The sequence below is a fragment of the Drosophila willistoni genome (genome assembly GCF_018902025.1).
Source record: "Drosophila willistoni isolate 14030-0811.24 chromosome 2R unlocalized genomic scaffold, UCI_dwil_1.1 Seg167, whole genome shotgun sequence".
NCBI lineage: Eukaryota > Metazoa > Arthropoda > Insecta > Diptera > Drosophilidae > Drosophila > Drosophila willistoni.
The window spans coordinates 19,043,609-19,063,214 of record NW_025814050.1 but is presented as its reverse complement, the minus strand read 5'-3'; the positions used below and the strand labels follow the sequence as shown (position 1 = coordinate 19,063,214).

Below are 19,606 nucleotides of genomic sequence, written 5' to 3'. Positions count from 1 at the left end.
TCAAAAAAATGTTACATATAGACGATCTATAAATGGATAAAACGAAAAATTTTTTGTTTTCACAAAATATGTTATCACCCAAAACTTATTGGCTGATTTTTGTTCCAATTCGCATATTGTGGAGGTCCCTAAGGACACAATAAATTCAAAATGCTCATGATCAAACAGAATTCTACTTAAATCTAACTAGCTATGATAAAGAATCTTTCTCCATAAATCATGCAATAGATCTTTTAAGCCTACTTATTGTTAGTCTTCACGTAATAGGATCTTCTCTTTTTATCCAGCATCTGTTCAGCTTCACAGCTCATTAGCCACCCAAAACCGGAAAGGATTCGCCCCTTATGATAATACAAAATCCGGTTTAAGGGTTAGAAATCTTTGTCTTTCTACCTGACTAAATTTCATTATATCAGACGTTTCGATACAATGCATTCAGCGTCTGTTACACAATGAAATTGTTTCTTTTGTTCAGCTGGGAAATGTCATAAGTAGGTAAATAACTTTTCCGTCATGCAATTTTGTATATTGCAATTTTGTGTTTGTATATGTGTGTGTGTGTGTTTTTTGCATTTCCCAACCACTGTGCACTGTGTCATTGCCTGTCAAGGACTGACTGACTGACTTTATGTCTGTACATCGGTTTTTTTCTCTCTTTTTTTCTTTCTCTCTCATGCCGTCTCCTTCTATAGATGTTTTGCCAAAGGTCAAACAGGCGCAAATCAAAACCACATGAATAGGAGCCTTGACTTTTGCACTTTGCCAAATGTTTGCAGACTTTTAGAAGGCAACAAAAAAAAAAGAGAAAATCTAGAGGGTCATTATTGAAAAGGACGAAAAAGTCAATACCCTCACAATTCTATGGGTTTATATGTTTTCAGAAAGAAATTAATTCAACTCATATTAAATTCTTATAGAAAATAGCTTTAAGCAAATAAAGTTAATTCATTTGGTATTAAATTGTTGTGGAATATTAAATGCTGCGAATGAAAATTGTTTAGACATAAAAGAACTCTCGATTTGGAGTACAATTTTCTGATCAATTTTTAAATAATTTTGTGCTGTTATCTTTAAAACCCTTAGGTAACTATAACTATGTTATATTTTTCAGAAATACAGACTAAATTGTTGAACTGAAGATGCAAAATGTTTCCTTTCTTTAATGTCATTTATTATCATACTGTTTAATTGGCAAATTATTTTCCAAACTTTATTCTAATATAATCAGAGACGGATTTAGAAAACCAATTTCAATTAAAACCTGCCTGAATTCTTTCCTGAATTGAATATACTAGAAGTACCAACGAATATTAAGCACAAAATGTTTTGAAATCAACTTAATTTTAATCATTAATTTTAAATTCAAGTTTAAAGTTTTTTTTACTTTTATTTAAAGCGTAATAGATCTCAGTCTAAATTTGCCACATACTATTATAAGACAAATAACTTCTGTTTAATAGTAAATTCTTTCTTTAAATAACAGGCAAATGATTTAATACAAATTCTTTTTTGGATTCTTAGGAATCTTCAGAGGAAGATCTAAAATTTCATCTAAAATGTGCACTGTTGTTGGGTTTTTACGATTTTTGATTAAGATTATGGACTATAGACAAGGATTCTTTTAGTGGAGAACTAAGATTTGCAAACATTCTGCAAAGATTGATACAGATTTTGTCTGGCATTATCCATAACTGTAAACAATGTTTAATCCCCAAGTTAAACCACAAACGTTACCTCAATTTGCTTATAACCCACAACATTAAAGAGTATTTGAAAGTAATTCAAACATTCCATACCTTCTGCTAGCGTTGTTGTTGTTGTAGTTGTCTATATATATATATATATATATTTTTGTCCTTGTCCTTTTTGCGCTTGTGTGCGTCAAAGATGCTGGAAGCGAAACGAGAGGAATGGGATAACTGGAATTTTGTTTTGATTTCTTGTTTGGCGCTGTGGTTGTTTTTGTTGTTGTTGCTCAGCTGCTTTTGTGTAATCCTTTTTGGCGCGCAATTTTCGCCAATCTCTCTCTTTCCCACACACGCAATATTCTGCTTGTTGTTGCAATTTTTTCGTTTTTGTTTTCTTGTTAGACACACGCGAAACCGTTTTGTTTTGCTTTTGCAATTTGCATTTCACGTTTTTTTTGTCTGAGCTACTTTTTTGTTGTTGTTGTTGTTGTTGATGCTTGCTTGCCTAATAACACGCCACAACAACAATCTGAAGGAAGCTGTGCGGCGTCGGCGTCTCTGCTGCTCGTTTGCCTTTTCCCAGATTTTGCTGAATCGTTGTTGCAATTAGCTAACCAAACAATATCACTTTTTTCTCGTTGTTGTCAACCTTAATGAGTCTATAAGATTCGCGGTGTTTTTTTGTTTAGTGATTGTTGACAAGTTGGCGACGTAGCGGCAAACAAAAAATTTAAATACACTCAAAAACATGCGCGACACGTCCGTCTCGGACCGTTACAAAATCAAAACAGCGAAATAACAACAAAAACAAAACATATGTTTTTTCGCCTCAGTTTTTTCGCCTCAGTTTCGCGGTAGCTTTTTGCCGTAAATTCGTGCCATCTCGCCGTAAATTCTTGCCCTCTCGCCGTAAATTTTTGCCCTCTCCCAGTATAAGAAAAAAACATTATAGTGTGAAACAAAATCCCAGTATAAGGTAAAAAACCCAATGCTGTTTGACCACTGTTAAACTACGGGAAGCAATATTGGGCTCTGTTAAGAAATGTGGCTGAAATAGGGAGCTGATTTTTGAAAAAGAAAATTTACCAAATTGTTAGCTCTTAGTCTTAATGCAAATAAAAAGCTCACCTTTCAATAAAAGATAAATTAAGAAATTAATTTAAATTAAGCATTCAATTCAAGAAATTAATTCTAGATTGAAAACACTTTTAAATAGAATCTTTTTTATTTGCATACAACCCAATTTGAATCAAGATTAATAAATCAAAGTGCTTAAAAGCCACTTGATACAATTTAAAAAAAATCTTTCGATACCGCCAAATCCTATCAGCTGTTTGAATTGAATTTTAACATAGCCCAGTATTTCCCCACACTGTTTTGGTATTTTTTCTGCTCCGATAACATCGATAACGACAACATTGCCAACATAGTGTCGATAACGATAAAGTTGCTCCGATAGCTACTATCGTGCTACAATAATCGTGTATCGTGCAACAACAACAACAGCGGACGATTCCAACAACAAAGCAAAGGCCAAAACAATAATTTTAAAAAAATTTCAAACGAATCGAAAGCAATAATTAATACGCAGCAGTCGCCAACTGCTGGATCGTCGAGTGTTTTTTTATCAAGAAAAAAAATATTCATTCGAAAATAGTGCAACAAAAAGTGACAACAACAAAGTTCCATCTAACAGGCAGAGTGAAAGTGTAACAACAGATACGAGAAAAAGATACAGATACATATTCTAAATAAAAAAAAAAAAATCAAAACCATTAGCAATGTCAGCATATCAGATGAATTTTAACCAGGATTTTACGTAAGTAACAACTCAATCATAATCACAATATATGGAAAAACCTTGGCTCCTTCCACCCCCCCAAAGCCAAACCCAAACTAAAAGAAGGTCATAATGGCAAATAACACAACGACAACAGCAACAACTAAATATAATATTCAAAAGATACAAAATAATCAGATACACAACAACAACAACAAGCACAAACAATAACAGCTGCTGGATAAGCGGGGGTGTGTGGTGGGACTATTAGCAGGGGGGGAGGGTTAATAGAGCTCAAAAACTTTGAGCGTGTATTTCAATCGTTTGTATCTGTGTGTGAGTCAGTGAGTGAGTTTGTATGTATGTACATATGTGTGTATTTAGTTTATTAGAACATGCAAACAGCCAATTCTAATAAGAATGACATGCATATAAACACAAAACTATTATGAAATATGTGGTTGGTGAGAGGGGGGCGGGGTAAAAATAAAACAGAGGCAGGCGATAAGTGCAAAAAATCAAACAATTACACTACACAACAAAGAAAAATAAAAAGGGGTGCATGCAATTAATTTACCACTCATAGATTCGTTTTAATGGGCAGAGGAATTCTTATCACAGGGTTTTCCCTACATTTTTTATACTCAGTTGCTTTGTAGGCCAGTGTAACTCTCCTACGCATACACTCACACACAAGCTGCTCACACACACACACACACACTGCTAAATGCGCAACAGCTGATGTTGATGCTGAAATCAGAGTCAGGTCTGTCTTTATTTGCAAAGCTTAACTAACCAGTTTTTTGTTTAATAGATAAGTGATTATTTTTGGGTTTTTGCTGAGATATTTTTGCACAGCTGATGTCATTGATTAGGTATAAACCGTTACACTTTAATTTCTCTCTCGCTCTCTCTCTCTCTCTCTCTCTCTCTGTAATGGTCAAGTGACGCAGAAGCCTGCAATCAATAATTTCCACTTATGGTGAAAACGAGAAAAGGCAGAAAAACAAAAAAACAAAAACAAAAAACAATTGCAATAAATGTTTACTATATGTAGAATTTACTGATGAATGCGCGTCATAGAGGAGGCAAAACAAAGAACATTAACTCATAGACAAGTGGGGGGATTGTGGGGGAAAGGCAAGAGCAAGCAAGAGAAAGAGAAAGAGCGCGGGAGAGAGAGCACCGTAGAGAGATAACGGAAAGTGCATGCCTTCTAATCTAGAACAAAAATCAATTAGCGGGTGAATGCACGCAAAAGTAAATCAAATGAAATAAAAAATTTATACATTTCCTTTTGACTTTTGAAACCCAGACAAGTTCAAGGTTTACTTTGAGAAACTTTTTGTTTTGTTTGCCGATCACAGGTGCACTTTTTTGTTGTGGAATGACGGTGGAATGGGCGAATGCGTGATAATGCACGTGATGTAAGAATGCAACTACTAAAGAGGGGGGATGGGGTTAACGGGTAAAACGTGTGGTTTCCTCTATTTCTCTCTTTCTTTTGTTTGAATTAAGATACCCTGCATTTAAGATTGTAGCTATCTATTTACAATTCTCCTATAATTCAATATTATTTTTGACAAAAGCCCTAAAAATAATCTGCCTGTAATACATTAATAACACCCTCAAGGCACCCCTCTAATAAAAAGTCTGCCTACACCCATTTCGCCCTTGCAGCAAATTTTACAGTTAGCAATTTTTTAAATCATATACAGTTAAAATTTTAATTATTCGTATTGGAGTAATCTGTATTTCAATTATCTATATTATTTAAAAAAAAAAACAAAAATTTGTAGGCCGAAAAATTTTAGAAAAAACCAAGAAACATTTTTTTTCATTAATTTCTTTTGTATTCTATGTCGGATCTTGCCTAAAATTTCTGAATATTCGAAATTTTACTGTAGATAAACCTCAAAATATGAAATAGAGGCTGAAATATATAGTATGCATATATTCTTGTTCCCATATTTATCGTTCATTGTTGTTTACGTTGAACTTTCATTCAACCCTTTTTATATTTTTGTGGCTTCGTCACCTGAATTAACAAGTTAATAACGAGAAATTTACTGTACTTAATTATCTTTTTTTCTTTGACACAATGCGTCATTTAAAGTTTAACAAATATGTAAAATAACAAAAACAACCAGAAAAAAAACAACAACAAATTCTTCAAAGCTAATCATTATTTTTGTTAGTAAACAGCAAAAAAAAAATAAAGAAAAAATTGAAAAATACGAAAACTATCAACAAATAAGGCCTTTGATGGCTGACTATCGCATTCCAGTCAGCCTTGGGCTCTATATTATTCTGTATACCCTGTACCCGCAAGGTCAATGGGTATCTTAGGCAAAGGCATTAATTTGAATATCTTTTAGAAATTGCTAGATATATAAATTACATATTCAATTCTGTTCTATAAATACTGCTAAATTGGTGTTAAATTCCTAAGTCTTTCTTAACTGACTTCGAAAATGGCTTGAAACGTGTTAAAGCTCTGCTTATATATTCTCAATTCAAGTTTTTTTTCGATATAGAACCTAATTTTCCCTTTTATAGGGTATTTGCTAATCGTTGCTCTGTTAAAAGTGCGAAATTTTTGTTGTTTTTAGCGAATGACGACAGGGTTACGACTATTTTATGATGCCCAACGGGCTAGGGGAGTTAAACCCCCCGCTAAACTAGTTTCGATTTCATGTGAACCACAATAACATAGCATATCGGCCGAGCTATAGCCACACGTGTTGCGCTCTCCTCAATCTTGGCCTTATCGTTGCAAAACGTGCCTGGCATAAATATGAGTCCATAGATTGGCAAAGTAAAGAAGTAAAAAAAAAAACAAATAAAAAACTATAAAAAAAAACTTTCCAAGGCAATAAAACGTCAAAGCAGTTAAATTAACCGAATAATTTAACAGGCCTTAAATGATGAGATCAAATTAAGTCATTCGAAACTGTTTTTGTAAATGTCAATATTATATTTTTAGCGCACCAAGCAATTTATATTATATTCTCAATTTTCAACAATCTCATTTCTTTGATAATACTTCCAAAAGTTCATTGATATTAAGCTTCAGATTATATTTATATTAATGTATTTATATTTAAATTTATGTATAATTATATATAAAATGATTCGTCATTATCACAATTACATATAGAAAAAGAATAATTAGGCCAGTGCAGTGTAAAATTGATTATTTTTAAACACCAAGTTATATTCATGCAAAACAAAAACATTTTTTTTAATATTCCCAACCCATGGGAAACTTGTTTTCAAATTTGCCGCCTTGCGATAACGATAACATGCACACGTAAGTGCAATAACGTAATGACGTTAACCTACTGGCAGCACTGCTGGACACCATATTGGTGTTGCCAGATCTATGGGCGAGAGCAACAACAACAAACCACAACAATTGGCATTGAAAAACGCATAATTTTAAAACCATAAAAAAAAATAAATCAATATTTTTGTTCCTGCCATGGAGCAGCGTGCTAATTTTCTGGCCTTAATCCTCCTGGATGCATTGGAGGATGAGAATGAAACGGATATATTCGAAATGCTTGAGAAAAATGGTACAACGAATATAAAAACATTAAAAAAATACACTTACTAAAACTAATTATAAACAAATAAAAAAAAATTCTGCAGGTAAAACTGGCATAAATGCCAGCCTAGTGATCCTGGAGAGAGGATTAGCCCCCCTGCATTATGTATGTGGCATGAGGAATGAAAAGTTGGCTGAACGGATATTGGACAAGTTTCTGGAGAATCCCCAATTGGATGCAAATGTGCGTTGCGATGGTCAAATGACGCCTCTGCACATAGCCTCAATGTATGGCCGTGTGGAGCTAGTGCGAATGCTACTCAAAAGGGGTAAAGCTCGGCCCGATCTTGCCGATGATGAGAATAAGTTGCCCGTTCATTATGCCATTGAGGAATGCCATTTCGAGGTGCTCCAATTGTTACGAGATCACATATTCCAGGAGAAACAAAAGCAACGGGAGAAGAAGCAAAAGTTACAAGTACCAAATCAAACATCGACACCCAATGGGGAGGGAAAACTGAAATATAATTATGATACCACTTCACCCTATTATATTAATATAACCCATAGAAGGCATAAGGTGCAGCCTGTATATCCCGATGAGGCTCCTTCTCCCATGCCCGAGGCAGAGGAATCGGTGAATTTGTTTTCGTTAACCCGTGAGCATCTCAGTCAAAAGGTGCACAGCTCAATAGAGCATCATCCATCGCGTCGATCCCTGATAGAAAGCTGGCGCGAGAAGGTGGAACGCTCAAGAGCTCGCCAAAGTCTTCTCCAGCAATATGATGATCATGTCGAGCAAATGGTAGACGAAGCCTTGACCAAGGACGATTTTAACTATGCGGAACATGTGCACAGGAAACTTCGTGAGGAACAACAAGCTGAGGAGGAGCGGCAATTAAAAGGCAAGGAACAAGAGCTGCAGGTTTCGAAAAGTCGTGAGCTTTTTGAGCATTTGGTCGAGCAAGTTTCACAGGCCAAAGTTGTGGAACCAGAAAATAGTTTCCAAACCGCTCAAGATGCTTTGGAAAACGATAATAATGATGATAATGGCGATGGGGAGCAGCCCCAATCCGAGCAATTGGATTCCAGTCGTACGGGATTGATACGATCACCACGCCAGGATGATTATTTCCTGCAAATGACAGAAGCCTATGTCCATACGGATGATGAGAATGGTTTGGTTTTCTATGAAACGAAACTGCTGCAAAACGGTGGCACCAAAGTGGCCAATCAAAGGGCCAAGAAACACAAGGAACAGGAAGTTCAATTGGATAGCACTGTTAGCACAAACTTAACCATACCTGTGGACTATGAGACCGATGCATTGAGAGCGGAATTAACTCAGCTCGGAGCCCCATTGATTGGGCCAATAACAAAGACAACAAAACGGTTATATATCAAGCAATTGATCAAATATCGACGTAATACCGAAGCTCTACTCAAGGCCCAAAAGCATGCGGAGGCCTCGCAAATAAAGTATTCCGTTGAATTGCATAGAACTCTCAAGTCACCGCAAGATTTTCAAAGAATCAGCGACTATATGCCACAATTGGATGCACACAGTCAGCACTTTAACACCTCGAATGCCCCGAAAAAACCCGTGAGAGAGGGTCACCTGAAGCAGAGTTTCATTTATATGCTCATCGATCCGCTTATCTCGCGTAATTTACCCGGTGAATCGGCATTTCTGGATAAATTTAGTATTTGGCAAAGATTCTTGGATTCCATTTTCTATATAGGCAAGGGCAAATCATCTCGGCCCTATGCCCATCTCTATGATGCAATGCGTCAGCATACGCGTCTCCATCAACAGAAACGCCGCAAGGAGGAGAAACTAAAGAAACCAAATCTGAATCATTTGCTGCAATCATCGGATATTTTCAAGTCACCCACAAATGATCCGGCCACTTCGAAGAAATTGCAACGCATTCTGGACATTTGGTCACGTGGATCGGGTGTCGTTTGTCTTCATGTCTTTCACAACATTATGCCAATTGATGCCTACACTCGGGAGGCCTCCATGATCGATGCCATTGGTTTGCTACACTTGAGCAACTTGAAACGTGGCGACTATTATGGCCCCGCCCAATCCTGGACCATGAAACAAAAGAAGCAACTGGGCATTGCCCTTTTATTCAAAGCCATGCATATCTATCTAGCTGAAGGGGAATCGCAATTATCGCCCAGTGATTTGATCTAAGAAGAGTATAAGAAACTTCTAACTATAGGCAATAATGTTAATTTTTAAGTACAAAGTACAAAATCACACTGAATTTAGATGCTTGATCTCGCTCTATTAATTAATTATATAGAATTTTAAGAAATTTAATGAAATATAGCTTGATTTAAACAAAATGCGTATACAAATATCTATTGAGAGAATTCGAAAATTAAGATTTTGGACTTTTGTTGTTTGCAAGATACATACATATATCTATTTGTGATCATAAACATCAATTTATTTAGACAATGTTTTCAGTACTTACTGAATGATTGAAAAGGATTCCGTGAGAAATTTCCTCGAGCTTCAAGTTTTTCTAATCCTATACAGACGTCACAATAAATTCTGTTTATTTTAAAGTATTATGGGCCGAATTTAAATATTTAATCTTTGCAAATTTTAACTTTGCGATGCACTTTTCTACACTTTCTGAATGTCGTTTACCTATTTTTGTAGCTAGGATTTGTTGCTAGACCTTTTACTATTGTTTCTAATGCTATCTAAATTTCTTTATTAAAAATTATGATTCATACAAAATTGCTATTCCATTTCCATTTCAAAAAAATCTGCCATTCTAAGCATTTTCCCTTATTGTATTGTTCAAGGTTAAAATATATTGCCAAATATATGTGAAATCGTTAAAATGGTTCATAAGGTAACTCAAAATTTGTTACCGTGTGAGTCAAACTATATCCTAGGACCTAGGGATTTTTGTTTTGTATATTTACATTTTGATAACAATTTTATTTTCAATATCAATATAGTTTTCTCCACAAAATTTCATACTCCAGCCACATAAATCTATAACTGAGCTAGTCATAGTAGAAAATGGAAACAAACCAGCCAAAAGTAATTAATTTTAAAATAATAGTAAAATTTAATAAATAAGTTTTTGTTTTCATAGCTTTTCTATCAATATTGGCTCCTTCATCCCGTTTATTCATTTCCCCTTGAAATCCCTTTTGCTCTAACCGCGTCACAAAAGTAACACAAAGCCAAAGCGAAAAGTGTGAGTTCGAATCCCGTCAAGGTCAACAAGTGGTTAAATGATTTTTTTTTTCTCTCGATTTTTGTTATTGTTTGCCTATAGTGTTTTTTTTTTTCTTTCTATATTTTATCACGTTTCACGAACCCATGTTGTTTTTGTAAATTTTTGTTTGATTTGTTGCAGCTGCCTTGCAGTTGCCGAATTAACCCCCAATTGAAAATCCACCCTTAATAATCCTTAAAATGCATTGCAACTCATCTGCATTGAATGAAACCAGTGCACCCTAAAAGTATGCTGCACTTTTTGTGGGGAGGGAAAACGTTTTGCTTTGTGTGTTTATTTTTGAGTTTTGTTGCCCCTTAGAATTCCCAACTGGTTATAGTATCGCCGGCATGGAGTAAGTGCTGTTTGGCCATGCTATGTTATCTTTGCGCAGCGGCAATTTCGTAACCAATGAAGGCAACTGAGGTGCGAATATTGCTAGTTGAAAACTTTAACCAATACCCCGCCCAGGGGACGTGAAATACCGTCCGCTAAGGCAATTTTTGGAAGCCCGAGAGGGCTTAAATATATAATAAATTTGACAAAGTAGTATTAGATCCATTAGGATAGAGGCGCTAGTAGGATTGATAGGAACTTGAAGGATATAGCTTTCGTGTGCCAAACGAATCCTTTTTGAGAGGTTCTTTTGAATTTGTTTCAATTAGAGTAAATTAGTTGTAAAAAACTTTAAACCGGTTTCAATAACAAAGAAATTTACGCTCTTAAAGGATATTGTTCGGAATATTTTTTTCATACAGTTTTCCTATTGCTATAAGATGAGCTAAGTCTTGAATCCGGTTAAGTAGGATACTTAAAAAATAAAAATGTTTTTTAATTAAAAAAAGGAATAATAATTATCTCACTTTGGATTTTTGGGAACGATAATTATTAATAACTTGCTTGTTAAATATAGTATTGTTTACAACTATAATAATAATAACTTTAATAATAATTTTGACTATTTTTATTACCTTTAGTCCCTGATTTAAAGTAAAATTTGTGAATCCTTATTTAAGCTGTTTCTTGCTTATCCTTGCAGTTCTCTATCCGTGCTCAGCGCGACGGGATTGCGTCTTTATTCCATAGCTGGTCAGGAGGTTGAAGAGATTTTCGCCAAGGATAATACGGAGCAGATACGAATTGTGGAACGATTATTCAATAGCTCGTTGATCGTGCTGGTCACCAAACAGAAACCGAATTGTCTAAAAATGTTGCATTTTAAAAAGAAACAGGACATATGCAATTGCTTCTATCCTTCGGAGATATTGTGTGTGCGGATGAATCGACAACGTTTGATTGTATGCCTGGCGGAGAGTATACACATTCACGATATACGCGATATGAAGATCCTGCATTCCATTGTCAATATAGCGCCCAATGAGCAAGGACTCTGTGCTCTGTCGCTCAACTCGCATCTGGCTTTTCCCATATGCCAGAGCAGTGGCGAGCTGCGTATATTCAATGCTAGCAAATTACGCACTGGTATGACAATTAAAGCCCATGACACGCCTCTATCTGCCTTAACATTTTCACCAAGTGGAGCTCTCTTGGCCACCGCTTCGGAGCGGGGCACAGTGATACGAGTCTTTTGCGTAAAGAACGGTCAACGTGTACAGGAATTTCGCCGAGGAGTGAGTTGTGTCAGGATATTCTCCCTGGTATTTGCAGCAAATGGTGATTTCCTGTGCGCCTCATCCAATACGGAGACGGTTCATGTGTTCAAGATCGATGCTCGTGCCGTCGAGTCGGCGGAACTGAAGGCCATTGGTGAGTCATTGCACATCAGAGTCAAAAATGTCAACTAATACCCTTTGTTTTCACAGCTGAAGTAGCAGCTAAAGCGGATAATGCCAATAAAGAAGCAACATCAAGCCCTCCCACTGCAGATGAATCGAGCAACAATACGACAACGGCAGCAACTGTGGCCACTTCAGCACCTTCGCCTCCTCCGGCCAGTTGGGGTGGCATGTTCTCCAAGGCCGTTTCATCACTGTTGCTGCCCACGCAGGTCAGTGATGTGTTGGCCCAGGATCGTTCGTTTGCCACGGTTGTGCTGGCACAACCTGGCCTAAAGCACATTTGTGCCATAACCCGAGTGCAGAGAGAATTGCGATTGCTGATCGCCTGCGAAGATGGTTTTCTCTATGTCCATGAATTCAATGCGGAAAAGGGTGGAGTAGCGAAACTATTGTCCGTGCATGATTTACGTGGCGCTTTGGAAGATGTCATTGAACTGCAATTGACTGAAAGTCAATTGGGTAGAATACAATCGAAACCAACTTCAGCCACAACGCAACAATCGCTGACTATGCCAAAAAGTTGTGCAGCCAGTGTCCTTATTGAGAATCCTGAACCCATGCCGGATAACAGTTATGCTGGCATTCTACGTGGCGATCAGGCAGATGCCATGTCAGGTAAGCTAATTGTAGGACTCAAGTCCACAAAATATGCCAAATAATAGCCTTTAATTCTCTTATAGATTCTGCCAAATTTCGTAAGCTTTGCGATGCCATCGACACGCCAACGAAACTCTATGACGAACGACAATTTCCACCCGTTGCCATTGCGGCCAAGGATTGACCTAGACGCCAAGGGTCCAACGATATGGTTATTGTAGACAAAGCGCAATTTCGTTAAAACTGAATAACAACTAAAATTTAAAGCAATTTACTTTAAGTAACGAAAAAAACAAAACAACAAACAACAAAAAAATCAAATACTCTACAAGGAAAATTAAAAAAAAAAGTATTTTATTTTAGTTAAATTTTATTTATGTATATAAAACTACTTCTCTTTCTCATTCCGCTTATTGACTCTCTTCTTTGATCTAATTACTCTTCACTCTTTTATTTAGTACATTAAACGATCTTCTCTTCTCTGTAATTATAATTTAATTCCTTTTTTTTATAAGTTTAAAAGCAATTATTAAAAAGAAGCTCAAAAATCCCAAAAAAAAAATCTATAAAACAACAACAAAATGTGTACCTAAAAAAATATAAATTAAGTAATTTAGTAACAAAATGTATTCAATTAGCTTTGCAAATAAAATCTAAAATATTTTAAATATTAAAAACAAAAAAAGAAGCAAACATAACGCAAAATGTAAAGTAAAAATATAAGTATTGTGTAATTATATATATGTAAATGTATAAAATCATTAGTTATACCCAATAAGAATATCAATATGAATACAATCTGAGATTTCCAAACAAGCAACTATCTATTAATTATGTCAATATGAAATTATACCCCAAAATTATAAAAGCAAAAACCAGAAAAAAAACAAACAAAATTTATGCTAAAGAAAAAAACAAAGAAAAAAAAAAGTTTAAAAAACCAAAAACCAAATAAAAAAAAACTCTTAAAAACTCTGAATTACGTCCAAAGTATTGTTATTTGTGTGGATTACTTTATAAGACTCGTTTTGAATTTGGATTTCCAACCTGAATTAATTATTAAGAGAATGAATTTTTTACACTAAAAGTTTTTTTATATAAACTATGAGAGAATATTTAACAAATTTTTATGCAAAAAGTATATTGTGCTTACTGTCCTTAAAATGTTGCTAAGTTTTCCTCTAAAATAGTCAAAGTCCCACCTCAACTTGTGACCATTAAAAAGACCTTTCACGGTCGTCGGGTTGTCTATTCTTTAAATTAAATTTAAATTTTATTTTCTCATTCTGTAACTTTTTATGACTGTTGTGTACAAAATTGAAATATCTGAGCAAATCGACAGATATAGCCTATAAAACACTTTCAGACGAGTTCTGACGATTCGCACTTTCCAAGATTCAAGATCCTAGCGAGAAAAATATCAGACCATCGTTTTTAAATTTTAAACATCTACATCGAATTCTACATTTCACTCTGCTGAAAAATATGTCCACATCGAAAAATTTACTCATTACCGCGGGAAACTTTTTGGCTCTCAAAACTTAAATCTTTTTTTAAGATGATCATATAATTCAGTATCATGGGAGCGACCAAAATATATATACAAATTTATAAAACATTTAAATGATCCGAATGGTATTTCTTTTAAATGTCAAATAACAACATTTTCATGTAAGAATTAGTCCCATATAAGTTCCTATCCTATCCAAAATTTATTGAAAATTTTCTTGGACTTTACTTTGGTTAGAAGTTAAATTGTCTTGAATTTACAACTAAATAAACAAAAAAAAAAATTTGCTTTCAATATTTATCCATATATTGAACATTTCAAATTGATTCAAATCCGTTTTAAAAACTGTGTGATAATCTAAAGGGTAAATAAGTTATAAATCAAATTTATTAACCTCAATACAAAATTCACTTGAAAAACACTTTGAAAAAGCTATTGTTAGTTCCAAATAATATATACTTTTTAAATCGGTTATTATTATTAGAAGGATAATTCCCATTTATATTCCATTACTCATTTTGCTGGCACGTTTTTCATCTCCATTTTCCTCATCCTCCTCAGGATGGTGATGATGATGGTGATGCCTATGATGATGATGATGATGATGGTGATGATGCTTTTGACTTGGTTGTACTTGCTCTACTTCTGGCTCTGCCTCCTCCTCGTCCTTCTGCTCGATTACATCTGGCACCTCATCCATTTGAGTGGATTTATCCAGTTTCCAACCCAATTTTGGTGGCGGAGTTGCTGATTTGTGTGATGACTTGAGGGAAAACATTGAACCAATTTTTCTTAACTTATCATGTACAGAGGCCTCTACATCATGTTCTCTAGAATTTTTTAGACTCTTCATAGATAAACCAAAAGATTTGGAAGAACATTTGGAACGATTCGAATGTGATTTGCCTGATTTCGATGAAACAGATGATGCTGCCGACGAGGCTGAAGAGGAACTGCCTGATCCAGCGCTGGTATGAACCGGTTTGGTGGTAATCCAAACTTGCAAGGCAAACATAACTTCCGACTTGAGAGCTTCTTTGAGAGAGATCTGCGCAAATAGATGATAAGATAATGATAATGATTCTGTAATAAACTAGCTAACCTTTTCTTCAATGGCTACAGATTTGACATTCCACAGGAATTCAGTGCAACCCAGGACCATGGCAGCGAATAGACCAAGTCCCAAGACGAGGAACACACCACCAACATTCTCCAGACCCAATTCTGGCGTATCACCTCCATCATCAGAGCTCTTCTCGCAACTGCCCCCGCCATGCATCTCTTTCCACCATTTACGCTTCAGCTCCGACAATTGGCCCAGTTCACCAAGTTTCAGAACAGCTCCACTGATTTGTTTGCGATACGGTGAATCTAGGAGGAAATCATTTAAACTTAATCTGAATAAAGTCTGATTTAAGTTTCACTTACTAAAAGGCATAGCTATACCGTAGCTTTTGTAGTCCAACCAACCCCCAATTTGCATAAGATCACATTTTCTCTCTATATTATACTCCAAGGTGGTTGATTCCATCATAAAGGCATACAAATTTTTGCCCTTTTGGACACGCTCCACGCCCTCATCATTGGTTTTGGTAAAGACCGAGGGCCTTGCACTCTCCATGGCTGTCCACATTTTTTGGTAAGTACTAAAATTGGAGTCCCGAAAGAAGCCCATGGTGGAACCGCCCAATAGAGCTCCATATTTGATCTTATTCTGGGTGGCCAACTCTTCAGCATTGTTTATGGAACTAGCCTGACGTGAGTTGGTCAAGAAGGCAGCCAAATTGGCGGTATAAGAATTTAACATCATCAGGGCAAAGAACCACCACATGCCGGTAACCAATCTTGTAGAAGCAGCTCTAAAAAATTAAAATTCCAGGATTAAATTAAATATATTTTTTTTTGATTTTCACTCACTTGGGCAATATATCACAGCCCTGACCCATCAAAGAGCCAATCGAAAGCCATGTAGTATTCATGATGGACCAAATATTTTCAACTTCTTCGGGTTCTTTGCATGGATGTGGATTTTCCCAATCATCTGGAGCCATGCGAGCCAAGGCAAAGAGTAGCAGGGATATGAATAGATATGCCGAACCCATATAGATCCAAACATCCAGCGAGAATGGTGAAAGAAAGGAAAATAAATCTGTAGGAGGAACTGGTGGCTTCGAGAATAATATGCTAATGCCTAGATTCATGAAAGGAGGTGTAAAATCAACAGCCTGACGTCTCGATGACGTCATTGTTAAATCGCATATACCCAAATCGGCATTCTGGAATGAAAAAAATGATATTAATATATTTGTAACTAAAATATTAGTAGAAATTTCTTAACGTTGTTTACATACATTTTTTAATAAGACTTCATAAAAAAAAAATTAAAAACCAAAGGAAAAACATTTTTGTTCTTTGTCGCGAGCAGGATTTGAACCCACATCCTTTTGTCATATGGACAGAATATCTGTCCTTTTAGGAATGTGAACTCGAACTCAAACGGAAATGCTGCCTTTTCTGTGTCACAAACTTCTAAACATTTTGGTTATATCTTTTGTTATTCTTTATGTTATTCAAAATGTAAATTGTGTTTTGATTTGGTTTTCTTTCCAAAACTCACCCCATCGATCAACTGGCGAACAATGCCATCCCATGTTTGTGTAGCCTTATTCAAGCTTCCATATTTACCATCGGGTGATAAGCGGAATTCATATTTGAAATTCAACATTTTGGCAATTGCATCGATTAGATCCATTGAGTATCCTTCGTAGCGTGAATTCCCTTGCAACACTTCGCCCTCATTCGGCTCTCGCATAGTCAGAAATGGAGCTCCAATACGCGAGGAGATTATAAATGTTTTATTCGATAACTTTTGACCCACACGCTTTTCACTCTCCTCATCATCGTTGAGGACATCCAAGCCATTAACTGGATCCCAAGTGGCCAGATCCAAATAACCCGCAGCATTCATTTCCATGAAACGTAAAGTGAAATAACTTCTCTGACCATTCTCATTAAAGTCTATGCGTCCTGTAGCTACCTCATCGGAGCGCTAGAAGAAAAGAATTGCAAAGTAAATTAGAAGATTTTCTTTTCCAAAGCCTTGTAAACCTACCGCCTTCATAAACTCGATGATACGTCTACCCTGAGGCCAGGGTTTCTTGCGTCTGCATTCAATTTCGGGAGCCTTTAGTTCCTCAATAATGCCCAATTCGGTTAGGCCTTTGGAAAAGAGCCAAACGGCATCATTGAGCAATATCATTTGAGTCTTCACTTGATGTGGTTCCACTTTATAATAACGTCCCTCTCGTTTCTCGTGCTCTTCCCAGTCATGGACTACATTCTTGATATGAAAATCTGTGGGATCTATTAAACGAACTGTAGTTATATTTGCCTCCACACCGCTGAGTTCACCAAACTCCATGGTGTGAGTGTCCAAAACGGGTATAAAAACGCTCTGTAATTAGAGAAATTCATCAGAAGGGTAGGATTATGGACTAATGTTTCTCTAACTTACCTGATATTCACCCAACATTTTCAATTCATTTGCTTGTTGCAATATATTAAATAGATTCTCAGGGGCACAATGTAATATCAAACAATTATCTGTAGATAATTTAATTTCCTTTAAAAATGGCCTATAATCCTCATCTGGCCCCAGTTGCTTAATTGTTGTGGGATTTTTACTTGGCTCACCGAGACGTAGAATATCCTGTAATTGCTGTAGCTCTAAATCAGAGAATATAACATCATTAATCAAAGTCTTAAGATCAGGTTTATATAGAAAAACCTTTATCCGATTCATAAATAATTGTAAAACTACGCCAACCAAAACTTTGAACAATTTCTGCAAATCCTTGAGATAACAGCAGATTATCAGGATGTATATTGAGTGTCATTGAAGTGTGTTCACGATCTGGCAAGGATTCATTGGGTAGCCAATCGTAAATGAAATGAGGTATATCCAATGTATCGCATATTGAGGCAATTATATCTAGAAGAAATTGGAGATATAAAAAATAGTTACAGTTTATTCAGTTAAGGATCTGCAGGACTTACCAGTGCCACCGCCAGTGCTGGGGCCAAAAATTGCTATTACCCCTTGAGAAATTAGATTGCAAACTGAAATACATTTTTTAATTAATTAAACTTTATTTCAAAATAAATTCTTTATATTCTTTTATATTTACTAGGACCTGAAATCTTTGCTTTCCTACATTAATTTATTTAATGAATCTTACTTTTGTTAATAGCTTTTTAAAATGACTAAAAGTTCCGAAATTTTTGCTTTTACATTTTTGTTTTGGTTTTTGAACTTCCTTCATCATATTAGGAAAGGTTGTTTTTTGAGCATCCTTTTTTTATAAATTGATTAATTCGTTTTTCATCCGATCTATCAGATTGTCTTGGATATAAAAACTTATTTCCGACTCGCTTTAAAATATATCACACTCAAAGACCGTAATACATTTTTATGGTTTTAATTAAGTACCCACTTGTTACTTTATTATATTTACTTATAGACATAGTACATAGAATAAAAAGAACTACAACAAAAACTTTTGCTTTGTTCAAAGATTTCAAGTCTTAACATTTTTTTTTCTATTTTCTTTAGATAAGATCATTAATTTCCCTTGGTCTTTCTTATTTAACACAAATTATTTCTTGTTCTTGCCATTTACTTTTTACTAATTTGGACCTTATCAACTCTTACTATGTCTGTCCAACTCCACCTTTTCAACAAACCCCGATAAAATCAAAGGAAATGTAATTAAAACTCATCGTAAACTAACCTAGGAGTGACTTGAGCTTGCACCTAAAGTACCTTCAAGTGTTTTGAGATATTTGCTTGCAATTTCTCTCTCTAAATTTAAATATATTGACCTCTATGTATATATTGAATCTTTAAGAAAAACGCCTCAATATATGAAGCCCAATCTTATCTCATTCTTACCTGTTTTCTCCATTATAAAACTATCATCAGTATTTGCATAGATCACAACGGGAACTAGCTCTATATGGCGTTCCAATATATTTGCACGATCCACTGCAGTACGAAAAGCAATTTCCGCTTCATCTTTGTCTGATGTAAAAATACTGCCTATAAAAAGAAAAATACAAGTTGTTTTTAGCATACGTATGTATACATCTTTTTTGGCGAGCACTGACCCAGTTTTCATGTATTTTTTTTTGCAACTTACCCACCATAAATTTCTCTCGTTCTGCCCATGTTAAGGGCAGTAAAAACATAGATAAATATATACAAAACACTCTACACATTCTTAACCAACTAAATAAACATTATTTTCTATGAAATTGTAACTTTTTCACGGGGTTTTCGTTTTGGCTGATGATGTAAAAGTGGCAAGAGAATAAATATTTCGCGAAATAAACTGCAACTATGACGTTCCGCGGTCTACAACACAATGAA

General features: G+C 35.4%; 3 protein-coding genes, 1 long non-coding RNA gene and 1 other non-coding gene across 7 annotated transcripts; 4 read left to right on the top strand and 1 right to left on the bottom strand.

Moving 5' to 3' along the window:
- Nucleotides 1-3,175: 3,175 nt before the first annotated feature.
- Nucleotides 3,176-12,978, top strand: LOC6641883 (WD repeat domain phosphoinositide-interacting protein 2). 2 transcript variants are annotated; one of them, XM_023175836.2, is made up of 4 exons: nt 3,176-3,507; nt 11,312-12,039; nt 12,096-12,686; nt 12,734-12,978. In XM_023175836.2, the coding sequence occupies exons 1-4, from the start codon at nt 3,470-3,472 to the stop codon at nt 12,850-12,852; spliced, it is 1,476 nt and encodes a 491-aa protein (XP_023031604.1). In that variant the 5' UTR covers nt 3,176-3,469; the 3' UTR covers nt 12,853-12,978. The 2 variants fall into 2 exon arrangements, with proteins under 2 accessions (XP_023031604.1, XP_002065410.2); XM_002065374.4 differs by having other exon boundaries at nt 3,177-3,507; nt 12,752-12,978.
- LOC6641885 lies at nt 6,840-9,415 on the top strand. Its single transcript, XM_023175835.2, has 2 exons — nt 6,840-7,046; nt 7,123-9,415. The coding sequence occupies exons 1-2, from the start codon at nt 6,953-6,955 to the stop codon at nt 9,219-9,221; spliced, it is 2,193 nt and encodes a 730-aa protein (XP_023031603.2). The 5' UTR covers nt 6,840-6,952; the 3' UTR covers nt 9,222-9,415.
- LOC6641884 lies at nt 10,655-10,793 on the top strand. The gene has a single exon (XR_049730.2). It is a non-coding gene; the product is annotated as a U4 spliceosomal RNA (small nuclear RNA).
- Nucleotides 12,979-14,540: 1,562 nt separating the features above from the next.
- On the bottom strand, nt 14,541-19,459 carry LOC6641882 (glutamate receptor ionotropic, kainate 2). 2 transcript variants are annotated; one of them, XM_002065373.4, is made up of 11 exons: nt 19,377-19,459; nt 19,130-19,276; nt 18,235-18,297; nt 17,966-18,169; nt 17,693-17,904; nt 17,291-17,632; nt 16,796-17,227; nt 16,096-16,454; nt 15,607-16,037; nt 15,281-15,549; nt 14,541-15,226 (listed from the first exon to the last, which is right to left on the bottom strand). In XM_002065373.4, the coding sequence occupies exons 1-11, from the start codon at nt 19,453-19,455 to the stop codon at nt 14,678-14,680; spliced, it is 3,087 nt and encodes a 1,028-aa protein (XP_002065409.3). In that variant the 5' UTR covers nt 19,456-19,459; the 3' UTR covers nt 14,541-14,677. The 2 variants fall into 2 exon arrangements, with proteins under 2 accessions (XP_002065409.3, XP_046866729.1); XM_047010773.1 differs by lacking the exons at nt 14,541-15,226; nt 15,281-15,549; nt 15,607-16,037; nt 16,096-16,454 and adding an exon at nt 16,561-16,707 and having other exon boundaries at nt 19,377-19,449.
- Nucleotides 15,197-15,617, top strand: LOC124460258. The gene is made up of 2 exons (XR_006954185.1): nt 15,197-15,263; nt 15,317-15,617. It is a non-coding gene; the product is annotated as an uncharacterized LOC124460258 (long non-coding RNA).
- Nucleotides 19,460-19,606: the final 147 nt, after the last annotated feature.